This window comes from Orbicella franksi, chromosome 15, assembly GCF_964199315.1.
Source record: "Orbicella franksi chromosome 15, jaOrbFran1.1, whole genome shotgun sequence".
Lineage (NCBI taxonomy): Eukaryota > Metazoa > Cnidaria > Anthozoa > Scleractinia > Merulinidae > Orbicella > Orbicella franksi.
In genome coordinates, this window is record NC_138159.1 from 10,559,612 (window position 1) to 10,586,200 (window position 26,589).

A 26,589-nucleotide genomic window follows, 5' to 3' on the forward strand; every position below is an offset into this window, starting at 1 on the left:
AAAACAGCAAAACCCTCTCTCGCCATACCAAGAGTTAGGTTTTTTTTTTAAAACTAAATATCGGACCGAGTTTATTTCTGCGCTTGGTCGATCTTGCTTATAGACATGTTTGGCTCAACAGAAACAGAAACTGAATTAGCTGAATGCAATCTATGTACTATTCATTCATTCAGTCTATTCATTCATTCATGTTTGACCACTTCTAATTCCTTTTGATTTCGTTTGTGCTTCTCTACAATGAAACCATGAAAAAAGTTTCTTTTGACTTAAGACCTGGTTGTCTCGCTTCATTTTAAGTAATGTTTGCTCTGATGACAATTGACTCATTGCGTGATAGGAATTAAACCTAATATGTGAAACAATTGGAGAACTGGTTTTAAATATTCGCCAAAATTGAAGCTCGAATGTTGTTATTGTTAACCAAGAACGAAACAAAAATATTTGCTAAATTCTTTTAGGACTTGGCAAGGTTCCACCATGTTGCTCAAAATATGAACACAATACCAAATATCGAAAACTACCCTTCAAATCTATTGACGTCTCGGATTAAAATGCTTGCTATGCACAAACGTCGACTGATAATATCAAAGTAGTAATTTTTGCGCCATGTTTTAAAGAATTTAATCGATGGATCGGAGCAGGCAAGTTGCTCCTCGAAAAGTAGTGAACAGGTATGATACTAGGCTCGAAGATTTTTTTTTCATTATGGTGAAGATTTGTTAACTCGTCAAGGTCTGGGTAATTCTTGTAGAAATTATCCTTACGTGCAAATAGCAAATCTCAGGTCTTAATGTAGTGATGAAACTTTAGCGAGATGGCAAATGAAGAGGATATTGATCAGGTCACATTTTTAGACAAGTTGGACTGAACTTGAATTTCTGTCTTAGCGAATTAATGGCGGTTTTCAAGAATCCAATTCAGTTTTCTCGATTGCTGATCACTTATACTGCTGCTCTCAGCTTCCAAACACTTTGTTTCTCTATCGTTTCAGCTTTGTAATATTTCGAGATCTTATTCCGCTTGGGCCGGGTTGTTCAAAGCCCGTTTAAGCTATCCCAGGATTAGGGAGAATTTTGCATGATATGGTTTTGTGAATTTTCAATGAGGTTTTCTGTTTATATTGTGTGGCATTTTGTTTTGACTTTGAATAATCTCAAACTACTGCAAAACATAAGCGATAAAAACATTTTTATACAAGAACATTTTATGCTTTTAATCCTGGGTTAGCGTTAACCGGCTTTCGAAACAACCCAGTGCAGAATATTTAAACAGTTCGTAAGATGCCGTGTAATCATTTGATTGACAGAAATCAGGACTAGCGAAGAGCTCCTGTCAGATCGGCTACGAAATTACCTGTTTACGTAACGTGTTGAACCTCAGTTTGGATGCGTTCTTCGAAAATTCAGGAAAGAGCAAGAGTATTTGTAGTATTTGGTGTTTGTAGGGAACAAATCTTGTGCGACCAGCCTTTTTCGTGAAAAGACAGTACAGATAAAACGAACAATGTTTTTTCTTCATAATAGGAGTAAAATGTCGTGAAATGGATCCAAACACCAAATAACACGATGTAAATATTCGTTACTGCTTTCAGGCAAAAAAGCGAAAAACACTGATTAAACAAATGAAACAGTTTTTCTTCCAATGAAGTTAACAAGTATAAAAAAGCAAATTACGAAAGTCGTATATTTAATTGATACCTGAAGTAACACTGGTCCACAAAACTGATAAGAACACCAATACTTTTTTTGCACCGAATATGGGCTGAACATCGTTCATATGAGTCATATCTGTGATTGACATACGGATGCCCGGCTGCCGGCTTACCGTCTTACTGTTGGTTGTTTCCGATTGTTGTGACCTTTCCATAACCTTCCCATGCGCCTCACATGCCAACACATGCTGCTCAAATCATGTGGGTTTTTCTCGGGAAAAAATGTCATCATTTTAATTAGTCATAATTTAGTTCTTTAGTTTCCACTCGTAAAAATGTTATCAGTTCAATTATGTCATAATTCACTGCTTTCTTTTTCAACCGTAAAAATGTTATCAGTTCAATTATGTCATAATTTGCTCTTTTTTCACTCGTTAAAACGTTATCAGGTTAATTATGTCATAATTACTCTTCTTTTTCACTCGTTAATATGTTATCCGCTTAATCAAAACTATAATAAAATTCTCGAACGTGATTGGCTATCAGCAGCCCGATTTGAGCTTTAATTGGACAGTGTGCGTGCCATGCTTGTAATCGGACAGTACGCGTCATTTTGCGCGTGCTGTTGTGGTGTACTTTGTTAAGTAAAGCATTCATAACGACGTTTAATCGTTCAGCGATCAATCGATGGTTTGTTCGTTTCTCGAATTTTGTCATAGTTTGGATTAATTGGTAACAGGACATCGTGTCGTCCAATTCAGTCTGTAATCATACTCGTGATTAACAAATCGGACTCCCGCTTCGCGGTCGTCCGATTTTGTTAATCACCCGTATGATTACACACCGAATTGGACTCCACTCAGTCCCATTACCATTATTAATTATGTCATAATTTACTCTTCTTTTTTACTCGTTAATGTTATTAATTTAATTATGTCACAATTTACTCTTTTCTTTTTCACTCGTTAATATGTTATCAGTTTATTTACGTCATAATTTACTCCTTTGCTTTTCACCCGTCAAAATGTGTCATAATTTTCTGACAACTTTTCAAAACTTGTTAGCCAATCAAAAGACTCAACAGACCGCACGAACAGTTTATTAACTTGGGCTTTTCTGCCTCACAAACTAACTTATTTTCCAGTGAGCCATTTTACCTCGGTTTCAAAACAATTCTTGATGCCCAGTGTATATTATTGATTTGTAAGACAATTAACATGCAAGTTGTTTTACTGCAAGAGAGTTTTAATAAACTACTTTACAAAGTAAACTCATTAAAAAATGAAAGGTTGTGTGTTAAAAGACAATTCGGAAATGGCCTATTAATTAAGAAAATGTGGAAAGCAATGTCCAAATGTCAAAAGTTAATCGTGAACGTTTCCTTTTTGGCAGGACATTGATCGTATCATGCTTCTACATGGCGCTCGTGTGATGGAGAGCGTCAAGCCGATACTGGACAGCGAAACGCGCACCGAGGATGTTAAAGAACAGGTAAATACTAGCAATAAAGCACTTGTCCTTGAATTTAATGTAAACCGCAATTTGTCACATACCCTTGTCTATCTTGTCGTACTCAAATCCGGTTGAGTAGGAGAGATGTGGTGTGGTAGAAATATGTGAACTGGAAGCGGGAAGGGTTAAGACAAGGGGCTGAACAAAAGATGAGACTACTCCTTTCCTGATCGAAATCCTTTCAAGAATGACTGAGCCTGCAGTAGTGCAGGTTTAAAGTAGTTGCTAAGCAACATGACGTATGTGTATCACGTGATGTTGAGGTGCACGCGTGCGAAAGTTTTTAATCGGAGAATGAAAATCGATAACTCTATGAGTTCTTTTTAGGGTAAAAACTAGAGATAAAACAAACGACGTTTCGATCTCGCTGAGATCATTTTCAAGTTTAAAAAGTGATTAAAACTTTTGCATATATGAATAAAATAAGAGGTTAGAATTTGAAAAACGATAAAAATATCTAAATATGCACTAAGCGTTACAAAGCCTAAGTGATAAAAACCAGTGAACGAAACGTCGTTAGTTTTTATCTCTGATTTTTATCCTAACATGTGTTTCGAAGAAACTACTTTTTAGAGATGAAGCATGAAGCAGTTTATTTGAAAACTCCATTTTGACATGTTGTCTTTACAGGCGCTGTGCGTGATCGCTAATATCGCCAACGGCTCGTCAGCTAAGGAATTCGTGATGAGAGATGAAAGCCTGTTGAAACGACTCATGCACTACATGATGAACGACAGCGTCAAGTTACAAATGGCCGCCACTTACTGTGTGTCCAACCTAGTCTGGAGCACGGAAGAGGGAGCTGTGGACAGACAACAAAAGCTTCGTGATCTTGGAGTGCAGAAACTTCTACAATCTCTTCTTACAACATCAGACGTCAATCTGTTTGAAAGGTAGGGTGATGTTTCCCTTGCCTTCCTCTCAGGAGGGTCTGTAATGTCCTCCAGTACTCTTTGCAAGAATTCGATAACTTAACGAATTGTAGATGAAACAGAACCTGATCAAAATGACTTTGAAGCACAGCAATTGGCAAATACCAGGGATCAGCATAAGAGGATGGCAACGAGAATGATTATACGAGTTTGCATTTTCAATTTTTCTATCTAAGTAATGGTCGACCATTTCTTCCAAGAAATAGACTCTTAAAGAGAGAAAATTCGAACTTTGCAGAAAACGTGTCTGTAACCTGTTCTGAAACCTCTTTGATATTAGAGAAGTATAGACGCTCTTAAGCGCAAAACATAGAATTCGAAATATATAATTATAAGGTTAGCCTTTCTCCCGCAATTCCTGGAAAACACCTTGAATTTTTTTTTACCTACTTGAAAACGCCTGGAATCGTATTATTATACTTAAAATATAAAACGCGGCCATTGGCGTTTTCTAAAAGCACTAAGTTGGTGGTTTACTCAAAAAGCAATTTTTTTTGTCTCCACAGGGTGAAGACGGCACTTCAGCAGTTTACGTAACATTCGTAACAAGAATCCTTGTACAAAGTCACATCTTGTCAATAAAGTGTTTATATCACTCGTTGTTACTAAATATTTATATAATCAGACCTCACCGCTAACACTATACAAAGGCCACGGCGGCCGGCCAGGTCTTAACAGCAAGCTATAGTATTTTTGTTGGCTATTTTACAATCGAACTCTGGAATAACCAACTCCTTTTTTAACGAAGTTACAACGACCCGTTTGCAGCTTTCACTCTAAAACTAACTGAACTAAGCTCGCACACGAAAAAAGAGAAAAAGGCACATTGGGGTGACACACAAACTCTTGTGTAACATTACACAACGGTCAGTACAATGTTTAATATCCACTGCAACAGATATTTTTACTCAAATCTCTCGCCCAAGAAAACCGTTATCTCATTTTGAGAACTGTTTGTCTTGAAGTGTTTTTATTACAGCAGTGCGGCAAAGATCCACTCCACGAGTCCGGTTTAGAGGTTTCTATGCTGAAAAATTAAATACCTTCTCTTTCATCTGCTGGATTTCCGTACAAGTGAACTACACATCTTCGCCAATAACATAAAATGGCGCCCAGTTGGAGATCCTTTTCAAGTGTTCTTTTCCCTGCAGGGTAATCACGATGTACTGTAGAGCCTGACACACCGACATGTTTGTGGTCACGTGTTTATAGAACAATCCCATAAAAGATAAAGTTGCTTCATCATCAATAGATCGTTTTCACGTGACGTCATCAAATTCCAAAATCCAAAACTTTAAAGCCACGAAAGCTTTCATTCTCATCAGGCATAAGGGGATCTAAATTTACATCTGTTTACAGCTTTTCAGCTCAATAGCGCGCTTGGTTTGGAAACCAGCGCAGTTTGAAGTTCAAAGTTATGGCGGTGCGTGACATAGTGCTCTGATCGCGTTTGTGGAAAAATACACACTTAGCTAGTGATTTTTTAGTCTTTTTAGGAGTTAAAGTGTTAGGAAAAGGGCTTTAGTTAATGTTTGTTGATTCAGTGCAGATAATCAGTGGCCTAGATAGCCAAAGTAAGTTCCAGATGTTTGCACTGTTTTCGTGCCGCCATGTTGGTGTAGCACGGGCTCAGTAAATTTACGCAAAACGTTTGGACGAATATCTGAAGTTCGGGAAAACGCAGAGACCCAAAACTTGGTGAGAGTGTCTTTTTTACCTGTCTCCTATAATATTAAAATTTCTGACTTTATCCACTGAATAATTTTCAATTTATTTTTTCGTTGCGTGACGGTGAAAACCATCTATATCCTACAACGTCGCAACCACTGCACTCGCACCAGCCTCCAGGAATGAGTGGGCTATACCAACAAGCCCTTCGGCCTGGATATCGCCTTAGGCAGTTTGACAGCAACTCGGCACAACCAGACGTGCTCGCAGGCTCAGCGAGGCCATATCTACGCATGTCATAATCAACTAGTAGTCTTTTTCTATAGGTAGCTGGTTTCCTTGATTGGGGTCTGTTTCAGGAGCAAGAACGATCTCTCCTTTCACCGGGCCCCCATGGGCAGCAATGTGAACTATACTAGCTTTGACAAGGCAGTTGATAACACGTGACTTGGTGGCCATTTGCTGGGTAACAGCTGTAGTGTATAGAAATGACGCCACTTTCTCTGCTTCCCTTTGTACTCCTGGTAGCTCACTGGGCTTGGCCTCTTTTCCCATTCGACGGACACGCCCAACCAGTGGGTTCCCAATTACGAGTGCCCCACCCTCAAATTCTTTCTTGGGACGCTTAGAGATAAGAGCTAACGTCTCGAGGGATGTGCATGCCTGAATGCTGAACTTCTTCGAGAGAAATGTTCCTTCACCATCCAGTAAGGCGGAAAAAGGAAGGCGATAACAGTACCGCTTCAGGGATGATAAACAACTTGTTTCTTTGAGTGAGGTGCCCGACTTGTTTGATTAAAATGTCGTACAGCTTGCGCAGACTGGAGCCTGGGTGGGAAACATCCACTGGTTTCGACGAGGCTTTCGACACCATTTTGCGAGACATCTCTTCCCTGGTGGACTGGACTTGAAGTCTTGGGATCAGTTGTGCCTTTTTCCCAAAGATTCCATGGTAAGGACAGTGATTCTTGAATGGCAAAGATGTCTTCGCAGCTGTCTGTCTCAGAGGCTAAGAGCAATCTGTCTTCGACCATTCCAAGCCCTCTGACTCCTTGTCTGATCTCATCCAGTGATGTTTCCACAAGTTCCATCAAGGCCCTGTACGTTTGACCTTCCCTCTCGGACCACGGTCGTACACAGTCCACGCGCTAATGTGAAATAACCGATATGAACATTTGCCCGTTGAAAAATGAGTACATCACAGTGATGAAATCAGGGTCCTCCCGCAGTTCATCCAGAAACTTGGAGACGCTGTTTACATCTTTTGAGGGCGCTGTAATTCTTTTGTATACTGTTTTCACATCAAACTCGTGATAAAGAAGATCCTTGAGGGCCATGGCTCGCCCGCGATCGTCTGCCAGCATGGCATCCTGGACATGCCCAGCATGAAACAGTGTTTTATATAGGAAAGAGCTTTTTACACTATCATGTGCAGATCGCCGATTAAAATCTGTAGGTTTTCTGGCTTGCTCAGATGAGCTCGTACATCTTCATATTCGTTAATACTCTTTTGGTAGATCGCTATGTCCCCTCAGTACTCCTGTAACATACGTAGACACTTCGCTTTGGCTAACATGGCGTGATAAGCGGAAAGTCTCATGTCAGCTTCCTTGAATAGGCTGTGTACCGTGTCGTGGTGTGTGAGCGACTCCCTGTATTCTTCGCGGTACGACAGAGCAAGTCCCAAGCTATGCTCTGCACGAGCAATCAACGCCTTGTCTCCGATTTCTCTGGCAAGATTTGCATTTTCATGGAAAACGCAAAGGTTGGGCCACTTTTGAAGTCTCCCAGCGCACAGTGAGCGTTGCCCAGGCGCCCACTGGCGATAAACTGACCTCTAAGGTCTCTTAATTATGTTGCCAATTCAGGGTGTTTCTTAGAATAGTTCAAAGCGTTCACTGGATATCCAAGGTAACGGTATATGTTACTCAAATTAGAGTAGGCCCCTCCTTAGTCTTCTTTACAGCCCGTTGCCATAGCGACAGCAAGCGACTTTTCATAGCAACGGAGAGCCTTCTGGTATGCCTCCCGGTAACAAAGCCCCAAGTTTGTGTACGCATGGTATTCTAGACTCTTGTCTCCTGTTGCTTCAGCAATTTGAATTTCCTTCTCAAAGTACTCCATGGCTTGTTTGATACGGCCAGGATTTCTGTGCAGAGCGCCCGTGTTGCCGAGAGCCATTCTTTTTCCGCGCGTGTCCGCCAGCTCTTCGCAGATCTTCAGATTATTTTGGAAAACATTACATCGACTTCATGAAATTCCTCAGTATATAAACAATAGCCTCCATTTGGCGGGAAAATATGCTCGGATATTTGTCCGCGGACATTATGAGTTCCGAGAAGCGAACAGATAATGTTCTTCAAATTTTTTTTTGGCAACGCGCGCAGTTTTGAAAATTGGGGAATATTCCCAAGAGCGTGGGAAAACGAGTCTGCAATGTCCTTCGGGTGGTCAGCGGCTAGGGATCCAGTCGTGACCTCATAACTCAGATCATGCTGCGGCCAAAACGGTGTGGCGGTTGGGGAAGTATTTCTTTTTCAGTGACCATCATTTGTGAGAAATAATATAACATTGTTCCACTAAACGTTTTCTGGCCGGGAAAAATTGTTTTCCTATTTGTGCATTCGTTTGGATTCCGCCGCTATTTATACAAATGACGTCAATGGCCGCTGTCACGCCACGACATTTTCCAGATTCAACTTTCGTTAGCAGATGGTAATTTCGAGTTTTTATTTTCTTTTTCTGCGTATTTTTCATCTTCCTTTCTCTTTTAATTCTACGTCCTTCTACTTAGGATGGTCTTTGAATGCCTAGCAAGGTTTAAAGTGGCGTTTACCACGCTATCCACGGCCGTATTGGCAAAAGAGAAGTGTTTCGCCGAAGTAGCAGGATAACGGTAAACACGGTAACTTTGAACGCTTTGTACAAAGTCAATATACTTTGGCCGAAAAATGTTTTTCCAGAAACGTGATGTATATCCCTCCAATGTCTGATTCATCACTGTGATTGCTTTCAAAAGCGTTGAACTTTTGAGAAATAATTATTTTAAAATCAGCTCCAACGCTCCATCTAATTTAGTATGCATTATTTGAAACTTTATTTTTTAATCGCTTCGGCAGTTTTTTGATGTTTATCGAATGATATTGCATTAAAAGGCCTTTTTCTTCAACACTGTGTAGTTTTCTCATTATTTTGTGTTGCGATAGTAATTTCTGAACAGTTTTTTGCGGGGGCTTATTTTCAGCCTGATTTTGCTGCTATCAGACGGAAAAAGTTTGCGGCTCAATATTTTTGGTTTAAAGCGAAACTGAAACAAAAGAAATTCATTTTTAAATAGTATTCGGTAACCTCTGCTTGGGAGATAAAAATCAGCCGATTATATTTTTTAGCCGGAAATCATCGGTCGTTTCTTAGGCGCAGGGCCTCTTAAGTGGCCGATATTTTGAGAGATGTTGAGGCATTCTGTAAACACGGAATATACCTTTTAGCGTTCGTTGTTGTTCAGTAGTGTTTTTCCGTAATTCAATGAAGCATTTATTGCTTCATGGACCACACGGTCCATACTGGGTTCTGGAAACCTGCAAAATCGAAAAATAGAGGTGAATTTAATGATACCCACTAGAAAGTTTCCAGATCAAAATATGAAGTTCTTTCCTTTAACGGATAAGAACGGACCCCACAAATCACCTAGAGTCGAATTCCACTGAATTGATTCAATGGTACGACATTTACGTCGGCTTCCGCAGGTAACGGATCTGGCCATGAATCCGTTGAAAATTGAAACCAAGTGATAACGACGCTTTAAAATCAACGACTGAATTCTCTTTTTCATAACGAAAATTTAAAAATGAAAGGTAGCAGCGAGAAAAGCAAGCGCGCCAGTGTAATTTGTCCAAACGACTTCGACGGAATCGAAACAATCTCGCTCCCAGCCCTAGGAACGAGGTTGGGAACGTAACTGTTTCCAGGGTCGCTTAGCATTTGTACAGAAAGACGGAAAAACCGGTTTTCCTGGTGGGAGACCAAATGGAACTGGCTTTTCAAAAGAAACTTTTTCGGAAAAGTTTTGAATACTTTAAGAGGTGTTCTTATCTACTTTCTCGTTTTTACCGGAATGATTGGAAAATCACTGTACGGTACCATTTGCTTTTTCACACTTTTCCTAGGACACTTGATGAAATACGCACTCGTTTCGGTGGGAAATGAAATGGAACAGTCCTTTCTACTGGAAGGTTCTCGAACTGACGCTGTCAAATGTTATACAATCATCCCGTCTCATTTTTCTCATTGAAAATTTGTTCTGTTCCATTTGGCCGAAAATTCTCACCGATTTCTCCATGATGCAAATGGAAAGCGTTCCAGGCTCGTCAGATTTAGAGAAATCGGTTTCCCAAGGTGTTTGTTTACATGCAGGACAGAATATTCAGGATTTATAATGATGAATCCGGAGACAGGTCCAAGCATTTTGTTTACGAAATTCGTCATATGGACAAAGCACTGTACAGACATTTTGTATAGGCAATCACATGATTTCGAGTGCAATTTGGAATAAATAAGAAGAAGTAAATTTTACAAAGACTAGAAGAAATTGCACAAGCCAGTAGGGTGAGTGCAATTTGTAGCCTTCGAAAAACTAACGAGTGCTTTTTTATTCCAAATTGCACGAAAGAACTCATTTGATTAAATATACATGCAATTTTATTTCAGCTTCCAACTTTTGGCAGTGTTTGGGATCAATGGACGTCCTCTCAGCCAATCAGCGTGCTGAACTGATAATTGCATGTCTGTTATTAACAACGAAGTGAATTTCAGGACCCCGTCAGGAATCGTTACCAGACTTCTTTGAGTAGTCTCGATGTATGGACAACAGCTGGACAACAGCTGGACAACAGCTGGACAACAGCTGGACAACAGCTGGACAACAGCTGGGCAACAGTATGGACGTATCATTAAATGGAAATTGAAATCTCGGAATTAAATGTATTCTCAAATGATTTTGACTTTTGCTCTCATTAGTCACAAAAGGAACTGCAAGCTATTTGAGTTTTACTGAAGTTGCGATCAAGCGTTATTAGGTAGCCATAACAAGTAACTGCAAGAAGCTTTTATCTGAGCAACATCACGGGACTGACTATTTGGTTGATTTCATATTACATATTGCAGACATCCCGGCGCACGGTGTGAGGAGAACATATTAACACTTAGCAGGTTCCTGGCATTATGTAGGCTACATATACTTATGCTCTAAGGTTCTTTTACGCCTGTCCTTTGCCTTCTACAATGCTTCTCTTGATCGACTGTGTAGACAATTCTGATATGTCGGTTGAATTGTCTTTCAATGAGGATATGTATCTATTAAGACTTGATCTTCGCTGAGTTCTGCGTTATGAAATAATTAAACTGTGCCATCAAGGGGAAAGCTAATACATCCTTACCGTTATCAATGTATTCTTTTACTCTAGAGACCGCAGTTTGCAGAGGAAGATACTCAATAGCCACTTATTCATATACATGCGAAACCAAATGTCTGCAGTCACGCGATTGATATGCTTTGTCACGCAACGTTGTACCTGACTGAAAGATGTTTCAATAATATGGTGGTTAAGTGCTGATATTAACGAGCTGTTTTGGGGGATGTTTTAATCTCTTGTGCTATAACTTTACATTCCATCCTGGACTATTCTTAAAATTTTCTCAGGAGAAAGTTGGGAATGCACAACCACAGTTCTCTGAAACAAAGAATTTGTTCGTATTTGAATGACAAAGAGATTTTGGGCCAATGTTTATACTAAATCATAGAGAGCTCAAGCATGTCATAATGGTTTTCTGTCAATTTAAAGTCATAATTCTTTGCGAATAGAGTAACAGAAAAAACCCTTAAAATATAGTTATGGAACTTTACATGCCATATCATTCCAGCATGTCCTTGTTACATTTCAGACTCCTACATACTGACAATGCCATGTGTGTTTTAATGTGGCGTTGTTCAAAAAAAAAAATCTTTAAAGCACATTTCTCTCCATCAGAACAAACGTTCTTTCACCGGCTAGGTGCGCATCTATTCAGGTCGTACTACTTAATAATGTTCATTTTTTCTTTTCCGTTCTTTTATTTTTTATTTTTAATTTCAAATACTTTCATATAGCACAAATACCATGCATTACAGCCTTATCTCAAATAGGCCACGTTCGATATATCAATATTCTAACGTGGCTCTCAGGCTTCCGGGTTAAAATTGTAAATTTTTTGTTTCTTTTCTCTGTCAATTCCCAAAAGAGACTTGGGGTGCTTACCATTTACAAAAACCATCCGGTTGGAAATTTCAGGCACAAACATTAAACAATTGAATGCCACGTCGCGGGAGAGGGAATCACTATAAAGTATATCCACATCAGCTAGAGAGACTTAAAAGAGCAGAAAAATAGCTTCACCTCAAATCACAGCCCATATTTTCTGAAGCTTCCCAAACGGAATGGCGCGAACGATTTGATTTTCCAACTGGAATTTCCGGTTTTCCCATGTAAATGGTAATGGTTACAAAGAAAACAACACCAAATATGGAAGTTTGTTCTGAAAGCTTCGGAGCCATCTTACAATATAGATATATCGAACGTGGCCTATTGGCTAACAAATCAGCGGGAGCGGGATTAACACAATTCACATTAAAATATCTCTATACCAAAATATCGTTACAATCGATAAAATGTGTCAGCCATTTCACCGAATGTTCTGTACGTGCTGATGTCACGAGTCGCCTTGCCGACGACAGCAGAAAGCTAAGTTCATTCTCTATCAGCTACAACGAGTTAAGGGAAAACAAAAGTTCTGAAAATTGTCCATATGCTACACTTGTTGTACTCCCAAGAGATTCGCTTTCCGTGAATGTAAATGTAACACCACAAGGACTCAGGACCGAGCCAACGCCATCACCACCACGTGACGAGTTCGGGCCACTTATTCGAGCCTCTATGCCATAAGTGACGTTTTTCTCTAAAACGACTCCCGTGTCAAACAAAACTTTGAAACCAAAATAACTTCCTATTTTGCACTGCAGTAGTTCTGACAGAAAGTGTCCTTTTTTTGACACCATTGTTGACTTAGTTCTGATATCTTTCGCTTCCGTGTCTACATAATAAGTGTTGTTTTCACTGCCAAAGAAGCGCAATCCGTGTAGGATTATTTCTCTGTCCACAGAAACGAAAATGCTTTCCACAGAGCCAAAGTAACCGTATGACAATGACATTGAATCAAATCTACAGCAACATTGAATATCATCGTCAACATAGGTTCTTCCTGTTTCTAGAAATCCAGTTGGAGAACTCGAGACTGAACTAAGATATTTGACAATATTCACCATTTCTTCAGTTGTTAGAATTTTGCTGGCCGAGACCACACTAGCAAAATCTTCAAGTTTCATTGTTGGAATGCGCATTGCTTTGACTATTTTTTCTCCAAGAATTCTTCTTTTCACCTCACCTTCTGGGGCCAAACCTTGCTTTTCACATGCTTTGGTCGCCCACAAGTCAATCGCTTTAAACAGCTCTACTTCTTCAATATTTAAAGTGTCTCTCTCCACAACTGCTTCAAGTAACGGCCTGTCAATTGCCTCAAAGACATCTGATTTTACAGCTTCCTCAGTTTGTCTATCGATCACCTTCCAGCAATCATACTCAAGGTTTATTTCTTCGAATATCTTAACAGATGAAAGAATACTGAAGACATTTGATGCATCTAAATTATCTTGCAAATATTGAATACATTTTTCAGTTAGTGAAGGCAGCATGTATTTCTTGGACAAATACAGTATTCCTATCACAGTATTTCCGCATAAGTTTACTTCGTCGCTGTACATGTAACGAAATACCTCCAAGACACTCTTGTACTCACCGTCAGATATCTCAATGGAGTCTCCAGTCTCCGCCAATTCACTGTAAAACATGCCAAAAAACACGGGACTGCTAATCGACAGCACGAACTTGTGTGCTGGAATCACTTTCTTACCTTCGTTTCCGTCATTCGCTTCTCGAACAATAAACTTCACATCACTGAGGAGATTGTTATTGAAGATAAATTTGTTCCTATCTCTGATAGTGGGTCGTGTTGTTTGCCAGTGTGCTTCGACCACGGAGTGAGACATGGCGTCTGACTTGAGTTTGGCGCAATTTGAATAGGTTTAGCTTCTACCGCTCGTAGTTGAGGAAAAGTCAATTTGCTCTTGAGCTACTCTGGCTAAATAAAAGTAGTAATTTCTTGTCTGATGTAATACGAATGAAATGTAAAAGTGTGTGATGTAATACACTATTTAAAAAAAGATTACATTACCATATAGACTCGACTAACGTCTTGGATGACGGCGTTGTATTTTAATAAAAAAAATCGATTAAGACTTCTCAGAAAGTCGTGGGTTTTTACTTCCAGTTGCCTATTAAAACAGACAAAACAAAGGCATTAAAGAAAACACAAGCGACTCTTTATCCAGGCCTCGGATGAAAGTTTACTACAAGAAATTCCCAAATTTGAGTCATCTGCTCTGGCGCTATGTACACCACGTATCTGATGTAATACGAATGAAAGTAATTACTACACGTGTCGTGATTATGCTGCGGTAAAAACGAACAAAAAAAGAACAAAGGCTTTTCAGCATGCCGCGGGGCATAAGACTCGACAAATGTTTGCATTTCTTTCTCTTTCATCCTTGCTGTCAGAGTACTTTGGTCAGAGTATTTTACGCGGTACCAGGTTTGGCTCTGAATATATTCCACTGATGTCTTTACAATCAGGAAGAACATTTAAAACGTAAGACATTGGTAAAACTCTCACACGCATCTCAATATCACGTGATTTACATAAAGGAATGCTCGTTAACTGGTGTCACATGTTTTCCGAGAAAAACTTCCTGTTCCTGTTTTTCTTGGAATTTCTAACGCTATGCCTAATTTGTCGCGACCTGGTGAACATTGTATCTTTCTCATGTCACTAAGCGCATCTGCAATTTCTCTTCATTTCAGGAGTTAGAGTCTATCCCAATCCACTCCATGGAAGGGGTCGGCACACTGGCAGAGGTAATTTTTCTCGGAGCGCTATGGAATATTCCGTTAAGTGTTTCAATTTTCGTGGTCGTTCCAGACCACGAAGGCCTCATACCAGCTGCGAAAGCGTAGTCCCCAGTTTTGCAGTGCGAGCTAAACTTGTGGCAACTATTCCCAGCCTGTTGATGAACAGTTGCCCAGAACGCAGTTGTTTTCTGTTGTTAACTTCAGTTAAGCCTCGCAGTTTCGCGAAAAATCGTGGAAACTATGAAGGTTTCTTTCTCCTTTGAAACACGTCCTAGAAAGCCATGAGTTATTGATAGGCGATCAAAAATTGCCTTAATAAAAATATTGAAACAATCAATTCATTTATCGGTCCATCCGCCCGTTCATTGATTTCCTCATTGCAAGTACATGACCGTGAAATTGCAGTTGTACAGCATGCACCTTTGAAACATTCTCCCCTTTGGTTTGGCGATTTCTGGCGATTTAAAATTTGTGCTATTTTTTCAATAATTAGTTAATTGGCAAAAACCTCGGGTCTGTTGAAGGGGGACAATGTTCTGGATTCCCACACCCTCCCTCTGAATGTGCCAGCGCGGAAGTATTGATAAAACACTGACGAAGTAATTAACTTAATCATGGCGCACTTGTACAAGTGATACGTTGCTGAGAAACGTCGTAGTCCATTGATAATTTACGCGCTTACTGCTGCCTACATGTACAGCCACAACTTTTGACGATTATTTTCGCTTTTTTAACTTTTTTTTTACATTATATTTCCATTATTAGGTACAAAGTACAACACTTTTGTTACACGTGCCAATAACATTCTAATTACATGCCTACTACATTACAATTAACAATAATAATAAAATTTTTTTATGTAAGTTATAACAAGTGATAATCCGCTAGTAATGAATAATTTTTCTCGCACCTGAAATTTTTTTGCGTGTTGTTTCTTTTCAGTCTCATATTTGATATTAATCATTTCTTTAACCTAACCCTAACTCCTATATTTCATATATTAATCATTTCTTTAAAAAAAACAGTACTATTTGGCCCGAGACTTCGTTTACGATTGGTCCAGGTAGGCCATTTTGCAATAATTAAAAAGTAATTTAATAAGTCATTTAGTTCGTTCAATTTACGTATCAAAACGTCCTTCCTGTAAGGTAATTTCAACATGTTTGCCAGAAAGTGCAAACCACAAAAGATGATAAACAGTTTTTGAGCTGCTCTGGAACGTAAACAATTTTGGCCAGACAAGATTATTGGTGTAAGTGATTATTGAAGATTTTGAATATGAGCAGTTGAATCAGCTAAAATAGTATCAACTGAATAGTACCAGTTGAATCAGGTAAAGCAAAGTCCTCTATTAGTTTTGCAAAAACCCTTGAGACTCTTGGAATTCATAAAAGTCTTAAGTGTTTAATTTTTTTTCCCGCTGTGAAATTTCAAAGAATATTGTGGTTCTCTTCCAGTTCTCACTACGTGCGGCCAAGTAATATTTAATTGTTTTCTGAATTCTTCTGGAGTTGTTAGAACTGAAAACGGATAAAAAATTTTCTGTAGTCGATAAGTTTCATTACAGGATTATAGGTAAATACTATCACAAGGGCTTTAACGCTATTATTTCATTTTATTCCAAGAGTTGTCGCATTGCCACAGTTTTAGTACGGTTAACCTTCAAGTCTGAACAAATTGAAAATCGATCAAGCAATTGACGGATAAGTTTTGCGCATTCAGTATTAGGTATACAGGGTCAGGATCATCACAGTCGGCATATTATCTACAACAACTTAAATTCTTCCTGTCTTGTCACTAGGCCTTGAATGACTTTTCTGCTACTTTCGCTTTGTTGAACTTCAGTTTTATACCGTTTGTTTGATTTAAAAATATGGTTAATGTGTACATAGAGTAATATAAACATGGCTGTACGGAGATTTCTGCGATAAATTTCTCTCCGTGTTTTAAACTTGACAATGTACGAGCAAGCACATTAGTTTGTTTACTGTATACTAGACATTTCTGAAAAAGAATATTACGACAAAGTTCCGAAGAATTCCGAACATTTCCCAAACATCCCCGGAGACATTTTGAAATTGGCTGAACATCCAAGGTTATTCGAACGTTTTCCATCATTCCTCGCATAATTTTCACTGCCAAAGATTTCAAACAGATATCCGAAGATGTTTCTAATATACTGTAACAGAGTTTAGCTCATTAATATCTCATTGATAATTTGAAAAGTAAAATCATGTTAAATTGTACGTATAAACAACTAATCTTGAGAGAGTCTCACTCTATGGAGCACTGGGCACCTTTCAAATGCAACAACGAAAATGATTCATTAAAAGGCCCGCTCAAACGCTCATGAGGGTTGATTATAGTTGACGATAGTTTCAACTATCACGTACGTTTCACTTGAACACGAACTATCATTCATTAGTATCACCCAACTAGTGGACTAATGCAAATTCTACATTTTAATTGGCTACGCTACTAGAGGACTATTGGTAATAGTCCTCGAGTAGCAAAATTGGCACAATCGAGTGTGACGCTTTCTTTCGTTTTAATCCCAAAGAAATATTTCTTCGACTTGCATTTGCGAACTTTATTATTGCCTTTCTTTCCGACTAGTTGGGTGATACTAAAACAATTAGACCCTTCGCCCTCAAGGGCGACGGGTCAATAGCCCATTCGGCTTCGCCTCATGGGCTATTGACCCGCAGCTCTTGCGGGCTACAGGTGTAATTGTTAGCTATCATCAACTATCACCAACTGTCATGCAGTGTGGACGTGTTCAAATTCGACATGATAGTTTATTATAGTTTTTTTCCGTTTGACCGAGCGTATGATAGTTGGAACTATCATCAACTGTCATGACCGTTTGAGTTGGCCTTAATAGACCTTTTTCGCTTGGGCGGTTTGTTGTCCCATTACAGACCACGTGATATTCTCTGGAGAATTGTTCTTTTATCCATCTAAAAATTATTTATTCATATGCACACGACTATTTGAAAATTTCAAAGGAAGAATTCTCAAGAGAATCATCACATGGTCTGAAATGGGGCAACAAACCGTCCAGTCGAAAAAGGTCTATTGATTTATATTAACTATATTTTTTCGAAACAGGCAGACGGATTCCCCTAGCCTGCTTTTAGAATGAGTTAACTATTGGACAGTTTGGCGATTCCACTCGTTGTTAAGTTACCAAAAAAGGAATGTCCCCGTCACCAGGAAAATTATTCAGACAAGCGTGATGCACAGGATTTTCGCAAGGCTCAAAGCTGCCAGGCTCATAGTCACCAAAACTGTGTGCTAATCCCAATTTGCGCCAGGACTGGGAATGTTTTAGGATTTCTCTTCCATACCGATTCCTTGCGTACAATCCTGGACTAAACTTAGTGTCAATCCAGTTGCCTCGGATGTTTGCTTTGGTGGGTGTTTCATTCTTTCGGAGCTCTTTAGAGAGGTAAGCTGTATTTGATAAAACACTCGTCCCCCATACTTCAATGCTAAATCCGTTGAAATCAATTCGCAGGTACTTATCTGTAATCTCGGCCAGGCTGTATCCGTTTTGCTTGAAATACTCGATTGTCTCTTTTTTATTGAAAGTTGGGATGTCTGCAAACAGTACAAAGACATCTCCATCGATGTCCCATGGAATAAGGCCATTGAACTTGACACCGCCAAATGCTGAACCACTATCGAGCTCGAATCCAATGTTGTGCGCATTAGAAAATCTCTGCAAAAAAGACAAGGCATCTGCGTACATCTCCAGACAACAAACGGGAAGCAACACGCTTTGGGCAAAATTATTGCATTTGAGATCAATGTCTTGACAAGAGAAGGAATGCCTCACATCCTGGGGCAGTAACACCCGATTAAGCTCCCACTTTTTAGCCAAAGGTGTCCACACTTTTCTATCAGTTCTTTTCGAATAGTAATCGATGGTGAAATACATAGCATCTGGACATGCCATGATCAGGGCGCCATCTTGAACAACACGTAAAAACCAATCGTCAAACCCAACCTCATCTGGAAGGCTCACGTCAAGCTGCAACAGATTTGTTTTAGTAACGAAAGGACCCTGCAGATAATCACAGAACATGCACTCATTCTTTGAGTGGTAGTAGCCTTCCTGGTATTCCAGGACGTAATTCTTTAGCTTAGTCTGCACACAGCCAGCTTTCCAGTGACCCGAGACATTACGGTATGCTCCGCCTGCAACTGCAACATTTGGTATCTGACTAACCACACGGAGTTGCCGCTCAAGCTGGGTGAGCCATGTGAAGTGGTAAATGTCTCGTGCAACGAGTACGTAACGGGTAGAGACCTTACTTCTTAAAGTGTTCCATCCTTTGCTTTGTTTTGTATCATACACCTTAATAACATTAACGTTTTTATACTTTTGGGCAGTCACCATCACTTCGTTGCTACGGGTTGCCAAATGAACTTGAACTGTTGGGTACGTCTCGGTAATCCCTTTTAAAACATTCTCAACGTGGTTCTCATCTTCCTTGGGATATGACACAGTATTGACTAAAATACTTATCACAGAACGAATTGGTTTAGCATTGGTACAGTTGGTGGTGTACTAGCCCTTCTTGGCGTAGAAAGGATAACCCAACCTACCTCCTTGGTACACCTCTGGGCAGACATCCACACTGCCATTCTTATTGCCTGTCTCAATGGATGTACTCGCCTTCTGTAGTCTGCTGTCGCGTTTAACAATTTGTCCCAGTTGCTGAACCAATCTAGCAGAGGGTGCCTGTTTGTGCATAAACAAATTTTGCATTTCCACGTAGATTTCATTTAGTTCCTTTGTAATGCTTTCTTTAACCCAGGCGGCGTGGTTTGCCTCGCAATTTTCAGTTTTAAATGATCTGTAAAGAGATAAGTTATCTTAAATTAAATTTACGAACCGTTTCATATTATGGGGACGATGTCCATATCGTACATGTTTAAGCGATACATAATGAACCTGTTTCTAAACAATTATTGGATGAGGTTTTTGTGATATCCAGAATAATCAAGGTCGAGGTAGGGATAACCGTTACCGAGTTATCAAGTCATGTTTTTGCGTGATCACTGACGGCAAGCAACACAAAGCGCGCGAACTTAACATGATCACTATTAGAAATCATGCACCGCGGTCATACATGACATGATTACCCGTGACCTTGAGTGTCCTTGACATGACTATTGTATGATGAGGTCACAGGCGCTGATTTCGAAAATTCACTGTACGTTTTCGGCCAATCAGATAAGAGATAGTGAGTTCAATGTACAATAGGGGATTTAAGATCGAGATCGAGATCGAGTACGAGAACGACTTTTTAATTCCAGTTTGCAGGTTTCACATCATCAAATCACAGACCCATCTCATCCTATAAGCTACCCTCTCTACATAAAACCAACATGAAGAGCGAGGGTTCTAGAAACGTCACTGGTTTGAAATTTGAAAATCGTACTCGTATACTCAGGCCCCATTTATATGGTCTCGGGTACCCGAGACAACCCTCCCCCGCGAGGCAACTTTATCGAGCGTTTATATGTGAAAACGTAGTCCCTGTAAGCCGAGTCATGCAAAGTTGACCTTGCACGATTATTCATAACCCTTATTGAATAATCGAATGTGCAAATATTCCTCTTTATTTGAGTTTCCCTCGGTCATTCGATCACAGTGGGTTTTGCCGAGTTAATTTTCTCTTCTTTGATACAAAATTCTGCTTTTAAACCTAAATCTAGGCATTACGTGACACTCGCCACGGCGAGAATTTTCCCGGTTAGGCGAGCCAAAGTGTTGATATGAAGAAAAGTTGTCCGGCCTGCCAGGGTTATCCTACCTGCCAAGGCGGGACAACTCGCCCACCCGAGTTGTCTCGCCGCCCAAGGTTGGTTCGCGATCCTAATGTAAACGGTTGGTTGAGTTTTGTTACCTCACCCAGGGTAACTCGGGGGAGGGTTGTCTCGGGTACCCGACATCATATAAATGGGGCCTCAATCTCATACTCGTAGTCCAATCTAAAGGTCCCTAATAACACCGTTTATGCTGCGTTGTAATACGCAGTTCGTGAACAAAGTTGGTCTGAATCTAGTTTCAGACCGGAGAAAGATAAAGTTTTGGAATCCCTTATGAATGACTTAAAATTTTGCTGATCATGGTCGCTGATTTGTCAACATTCTGAAATTTGTGGATAACCTACTTCCTGGGATTGTTTGAGTTGTGCACAACTTAACAGATCTGCAAAAATTAGTATAAAACATACCTTTTAACATCTGGAGTTAATATAAATATTGTCACGAGTGCTAATAGACAGGAAAAGCCGAAGAACCAAATAGCACATCTCCAATATGGGGAACGTGCCATCGACATTTGAAGCAAATCTGTGAAAAAAATTTATGCCCGCGAGTCAGTAAGTTTGTGGGCGCAACGTTTCATATGACGCAACATTTCAAACGTGACTGTGGTGTTGCTATTCAACAGGGATTCTTAAATACATCAAATAGTAACCAGGCAAGCCATGTCCGAGTTGCCTTTTACTTCTGCATTCAGGAGTATCCTAATGTACAACCCTTCAATGTTTTGATTTGCACGTTGTGCAAAGTTGTGCAACAAGACTCCCTTTGAAGCAGAGGGAAAAAGCCACTCGGAATTCGCCTATGGGCTGACTATATTTCCTTATTTTCGACGGCCTATTTAGATGGAGAAGGAGTCCCTGGTAGGAGGGCTACCCTTTCCTTAACCGACCACCATATCAGGAGAGTGAAAAAACTTGCTCTCCGTCCGGTTTCGCGCATGCTTTAGATATCCTGACTTTTCTCTGGTCGGCGAGAAAAAGTTGGCTTTCCTTCCAGGCTCATGCTAGCTTCAAAGCGAATGACCCTTCACCTAGCTTCAGCCTGCCCTTGATTTTTCATATAAACGGTACGCACCCAGTTGCAAAGGAGAGCTGATGTATGAAAAGTTCACTCCCCTGTCGGTGACTCGTTAAAGGATAGTTTACATAAGCACGACAGCGACGCCGAGGGCAACGACGACTGAAAAACTACTTCATATTCTAGTTAAGAATTTTACATATATCTGATTCTTTCCAGTGTACCTATCCTCAGCTCAATATGTAAAGAAATTGACGATTTCGAAATAGAAGTCTGGATGATTCACTGTTGTGGTTCATGTTCTTCAAAAACCGCGGAATTGATCATTTCACGTTGTTTTGCAGAGGACGAGTAAGAAATGTACCAAAATTTAAAACGCACGTGCATAGCCATGTTTCTGTTCATTAAAGCTTTTAGTGGGCGCTTTCCATTCGACCAAAAATTCCGGTAACAATTTCTGGAAATTTCCATGGGCGAATGGTACAGACTTTTGAGTCACTTTTCCAGTGTAGAAAACGACAAGCCGCACAGTTTTGTTCGCTTGGAATTTTTCAATGACTTCGAGTTTTAAATCGCAAGTATAGAAGCAAACAGAACACTAATATGTCGACATCGTGACTTTTCATAGACCACAACAGCAGGGACCTTATACCAACCACAACGGCAGCGAAAAAGTCGCAAAACAAAGGGGTTAATGAGTCGTACAATGGTTCTGCACGCGTTATAAATCTTTGTACATTTCCTAGCCAGCCTACGCAAAACAAACAAGTACACTACGGGGGCATTATTTTTATAAAACGTTTTCTTCACGAATTTAGCTGCAGCTAGTATTTATCGACATATAAGTAGAATGATTCTAAAGTATTTCCATTTTCGAGTACGCGTCGCTGTCATCCTTGCGTGAGATGTCCAACTCGCTATGAATCGCGGCCAAAAGAACTAGCGCTGAATAGAAAATCGAGAATTTGCATAATTTCCGAAAAAGAGGACAACCTCGTGAGGTATACCCAAATTTTCGAACATATTTTCCTGGAAATTTCCCTTCCATTTGATTTTCATCCCGGAATTTCTAGAATTTTGGGTTGAATGGTTCGCTCGGAAATTCAACAATTTCCGGATTTTCTGGGACCTTTCCCCGGAAATTTCCGTACCATTTGCCTCCGTTTGGAAAATTTCGGAAATTTTGGTCGAATGGAAAGCGTCCTTTGTTTGTAGACACTCTCGCTGGCACCTGAGACGACATGTCGTAAAGAGGTTTATTTACGGCGACTCGAACTCTTAACTACATTACTACTCTTAATACATTACATACAACATTGGAAATACAAGGCAAAACGATGAAAGGCGACATTTACCTGACGATTTGGATACGGCGACGAACAGCATGAACGAAAGAAACGTTGCTTGTTCAAACGTGAATGAACCTTTTAAATTGACATAACCTGCGCGAAAGTGAACTTCTCGAACATTAGTCAGGTGGCTTAACGCAAAATTTAGTCTGGATCGTGACAAGTGTGATAAAAGCATGAAATTTGGCACACAGCTTGCTTATATCCTACCAAATGATATTAGAAGGGGTGCCCTTGTCAATCTGCTCACGCTCCCGTTTTAATGAGATTTTAGTTTTTGACCAAAATCGAGATATGGGATACCTGTGGTGTAAATCTATTTTATTAGCAAATGCAAAGAAATGCTTACAAAACAAGCATTTTTCAGTTTTTATATGTATGTTTGTGTCTTCTGATTCGTTTCCGATGCACTAGTGGCAAAGAAACATCTCTTTTGGTAACACAGAAAAGACTCGAGCCCATGCCTCGCTCGTTCATCCAAGATGGCGGCCTCTTTGTTGCTCTGCTGTATCTGTAAGTATCTGAAGAAAGTGTCAAAAATTCTTTGCAAAAGAACTTGAATATGCTAAAATTATGTAAGGAGGGTAGAAATAATATATTTTGTTTATCTATTGGAATAGTTTTAAGCGAGTTTAAGTGAAAACGTTTGTTTTACAAGGCTCCTGTTTGAATTGGCAGGACCAGTTCATCATGAAAGTAGTTTCTGTTAGAACTATACACAAGAAATCTTATATTTTTTTTATGTCTTTGGACATGATTTAATCCATTTTATTGTTTTATAACAGTGATTGGTTGTTGCAATCTAGAGAGCAGATCATTTTGGTTCTTATCATTTATCTCAGTCTGCAGGTACAACAAATAGTTAAAGTGCACCTAACCCCCAAATTTTTTTTTCGCTAAAACGAATCCACTTACTGTTTAAACTAATTCTGCGAAAAATTTTTGAATTTGGTTGAATCCTCAATTTTCTAGGGCCCGCCAAAGTCGTGCTCGAGATGTTTCACGACCGCGTTTTAGGGAGTCTGGGTCGAGCAAGGTTGTGACGTCTACCCAGGAACCGAATAGAACAGCCCTCAGTCATTTCTCTTTGCTTCTTTGGACGTCGTAGTGTAGAATACTCGCTTTTGTATATTTTAGCTCTAAAACGCCCAAATTTTCGCTAGAAGATCAAGATGTCTTCCTCCTCAGAGTCAGAGATGAGTTTTTATTCAGATGACTCTGAAATAAACTTCATACCTGAAGTGGAAATCTTCTGGCTTGAAGTGCACTGAACAGATGGCCGAGTTCTTCGAAGGCTCCCACTTCGCTCTCTTTTGCTTTACAAAGTCCACCCACTTTTTTTCGTCTTTTTTTCGCTTGTGGCCGATCGTCACCAAAATATGCAATACAGTGAAGCGCTATTCCATTTTCTAAGTCTGGGGTGTTGCTGCAACCGCCTGCAACACACCTCGTAGGCATTTTAGCTGCAAATTCTTCACAAGCAACACCGCCACTACAGTGAAATGACTAGCGGCGAAACACGTTTCGTTCCTGGGTAGACGTCACAACTGCCGCTGGACCCATTCCCCCCAGAACTCGGTCGTGAAACAAAATGGCGCCGACTTAGGGCGATTTTCGCGTTTTCGGCGGGCCATAGCAAATTGAGGATTCAACCAAATTCAAAAATTTTTTCGCCGAATTAGTTGTAACAGTAAGTGGATTCATTTTAGCGAAAAAAAAATTTGGGGGTTAGGTGCACTTTAATTGTAAGAAATATAGGGAGAAAAACGGTAATTTTAATGAAAGTAATAAGGTTTCTTCACTGCTCAGTTGACTTTAAATTGCATTTTTATTCTTCTAGGAGCTTTAATTTCAATGTCACTTGATTGGAGAAAGTGCATCATTTGTCAGGAGTCTACGAGAGAAGCATTAAAGTGCCCTCTAAACAGTAATGGACCACCTGAAACTAACCGCCAAACGTATTTGGCTTTCCTTCAAGATGTCAATAGCTTTCGGGAAGCAGACGGTTTACCTGTGGAGCTTAAATTTGGCGACGATGTTGATGTAGATTGCCTTTGTCGCAATCACGGTTCTTGGCACAAGTCCTGTCACCTGAAGTTTAGTATTTCAAAGCTAAAGAAAGCTCAAGAGCGTGCCGGCCGAAAACGAAGCGAGGACAGCAGAGCAGATGAGGAGGAAAAGACCCGCACCGAAATGCAGGAAACACCAATCTGTCTCTGAAGAGCGATCGCAATGTTTATTCTGTTTAGGAGGAGACGACGGCGACAAGCTTCACTGTTTTTCGGTGCTAGAAACTGATAGGAGTATCCGTCAAATGGCCCTTGAACTTGAAGATTTTGAATTGTCAGGTCGTCTGTCAGAGGGATTGACTGCAAAGTCTTGGATGGCGCAGTAATAGTCCACTGTCTGCCAACTGTCGAAGCTTCAACAGCAGCTCCATCAAAGCAAACGTGTGGATGTGGTGTGGGACACATACGCTCCTGATAACCTAAAGGACGCAACAAGGGAGAAAAGAGGCCAAGGGGTCAGAAGGAAAGTAGCCGGCCAAACGAAGCTTCCAAAGAACTGGATGATGTTTCTGCGAGACCCTGACAACAAGTCTGAGCTGTTTTCCTTTCTGACGTCGAAGGTAGCGCAATTCCAATGGCTCCTTGACAGAACATTATACATTACATCTGGTTAGTAAAGCTGTAAAATGTATTGATTCTTTGAATAATTGTTCCTATGCTGTTTAATCTATAATCCTCTGTGATTTAATTGTGTCGTAGGAACATCTGTGGTTTCCCATGGATCTGAACATGCAATGGGTCAGTGCAACCATGAAGAGGCCGATACTCGCATCGTTGTCGACGTACGCCACGCTTTGGAGAAAGGTGCAGAATCTGTCCTTGTCAGAACTGTTGACACCGACGTTGTCGTGATCTTGGTTGGAGAGATTCATGATCTTCTAGCCTACAACCAACTTTCTAAATTATGGGTTGCATTTGGCATGGGGCGCCACTTTTCGGTTATTAACATCAACGGAATCTGTTCTTCCCTTGGAGAGTCTCAGTCGGGAGCCCTACCAGTCTTCCACGCTTTCACTGGGTGTGACTGTACTTCGCAGTTCTGTGGTGTCGGAAAAAAGTCAGCGTGGGGAGTATGGGAATTGAATAGTGAAGTAACACCTGCCTTGGAGGACACTGCGACTCATCCCTTCCAGAAGATGACTGTTTCCTCAGAGAATTTCCAGAAGCTAGAGAGATTTACGATCATAATGTATGACAAATCACGTCCCCTAGACTCGGTGAACGAAACAAGACTGATGCCGTTCTCAAAGCGAAACAGAGACTTGGACAATATTCCTCCAACACAGGTAGATATTCGGGAAAAATAATGTGGTGACGACGTTTTAATTTGGTATAAATAAATTATACTTGCAAAATTCATAAGAAGGAAGTTAAGACCTCATTATCAATACCTTTTTCGCTCTAAACAATTTTAATTTCAGGATGCACTTCTGCAGCACGCACAAAGGGCCGTATACCAGGCAGGAATTTGAACATCATCAGAGCACGCGA

The 26,589-nt window shown here is 40.1% G+C and overlaps 2 protein-coding genes and 1 pseudogene across 5 annotated transcripts in view; 2 read left to right on the forward strand and 1 right to left on the reverse strand.

Annotated features, from left to right (window-relative positions):
* LOC145469953 (armadillo repeat-containing protein 8-like) overlaps positions 1 to 4,693 on the forward strand; it is a 45,172-nt gene extending 40,479 nt beyond the window's left edge. For all 3 annotated transcript variants that reach the window (XM_081453774.1, XM_081453776.1, XM_081453775.1), the window contains 3 exons: positions 3,044 to 3,142; positions 3,794 to 4,056; positions 4,602 to 4,693. In XM_081453774.1, the coding sequence (XP_081309900.1) occupies positions 3,044 to 3,142; positions 3,794 to 4,056; positions 4,602 to 4,632 (393 nt within the window). In that variant the 3' untranslated portion in view covers positions 4,633 to 4,693. The remainder of the gene's footprint in view (positions 1 to 3,043; positions 3,143 to 3,793; positions 4,057 to 4,601) is intronic.
* A 12,544-nt stretch (positions 4,694 to 17,237) lies between these two features.
* LOC145469966 (uncharacterized) lies at positions 17,238 to 22,936 on the reverse strand (annotated as a pseudogene). The gene is made up of 2 exons (XR_014042403.1): positions 21,967 to 22,936; positions 17,238 to 20,133 (listed from the first exon to the last, which is right to left on the reverse strand). The product of XR_014042403.1 is annotated as an uncharacterized LOC145469966 (transcript).
* A 1,867-nt stretch (positions 22,937 to 24,803) lies between these two features.
* The window catches only part of LOC145469995 (uncharacterized), a 2,247-nt gene continuing 461 nt past the window's right edge, over positions 24,804 to 26,589 (forward strand). Inside the window, exons 1-2 of the mRNA XM_081453823.1 lie at positions 24,804 to 25,707; positions 25,798 to 26,589. The exon at positions 25,798 to 26,589 is cut by the window's right edge and continues 461 nt beyond it. Coding sequence (XP_081309949.1) covers positions 25,599 to 25,707; positions 25,798 to 26,405 — 717 coding nt within the window. The 5' untranslated portion in view covers positions 24,804 to 25,598 and the 3' untranslated portion in view covers positions 26,406 to 26,589. The remainder of the gene's footprint in view (positions 25,708 to 25,797) is intronic.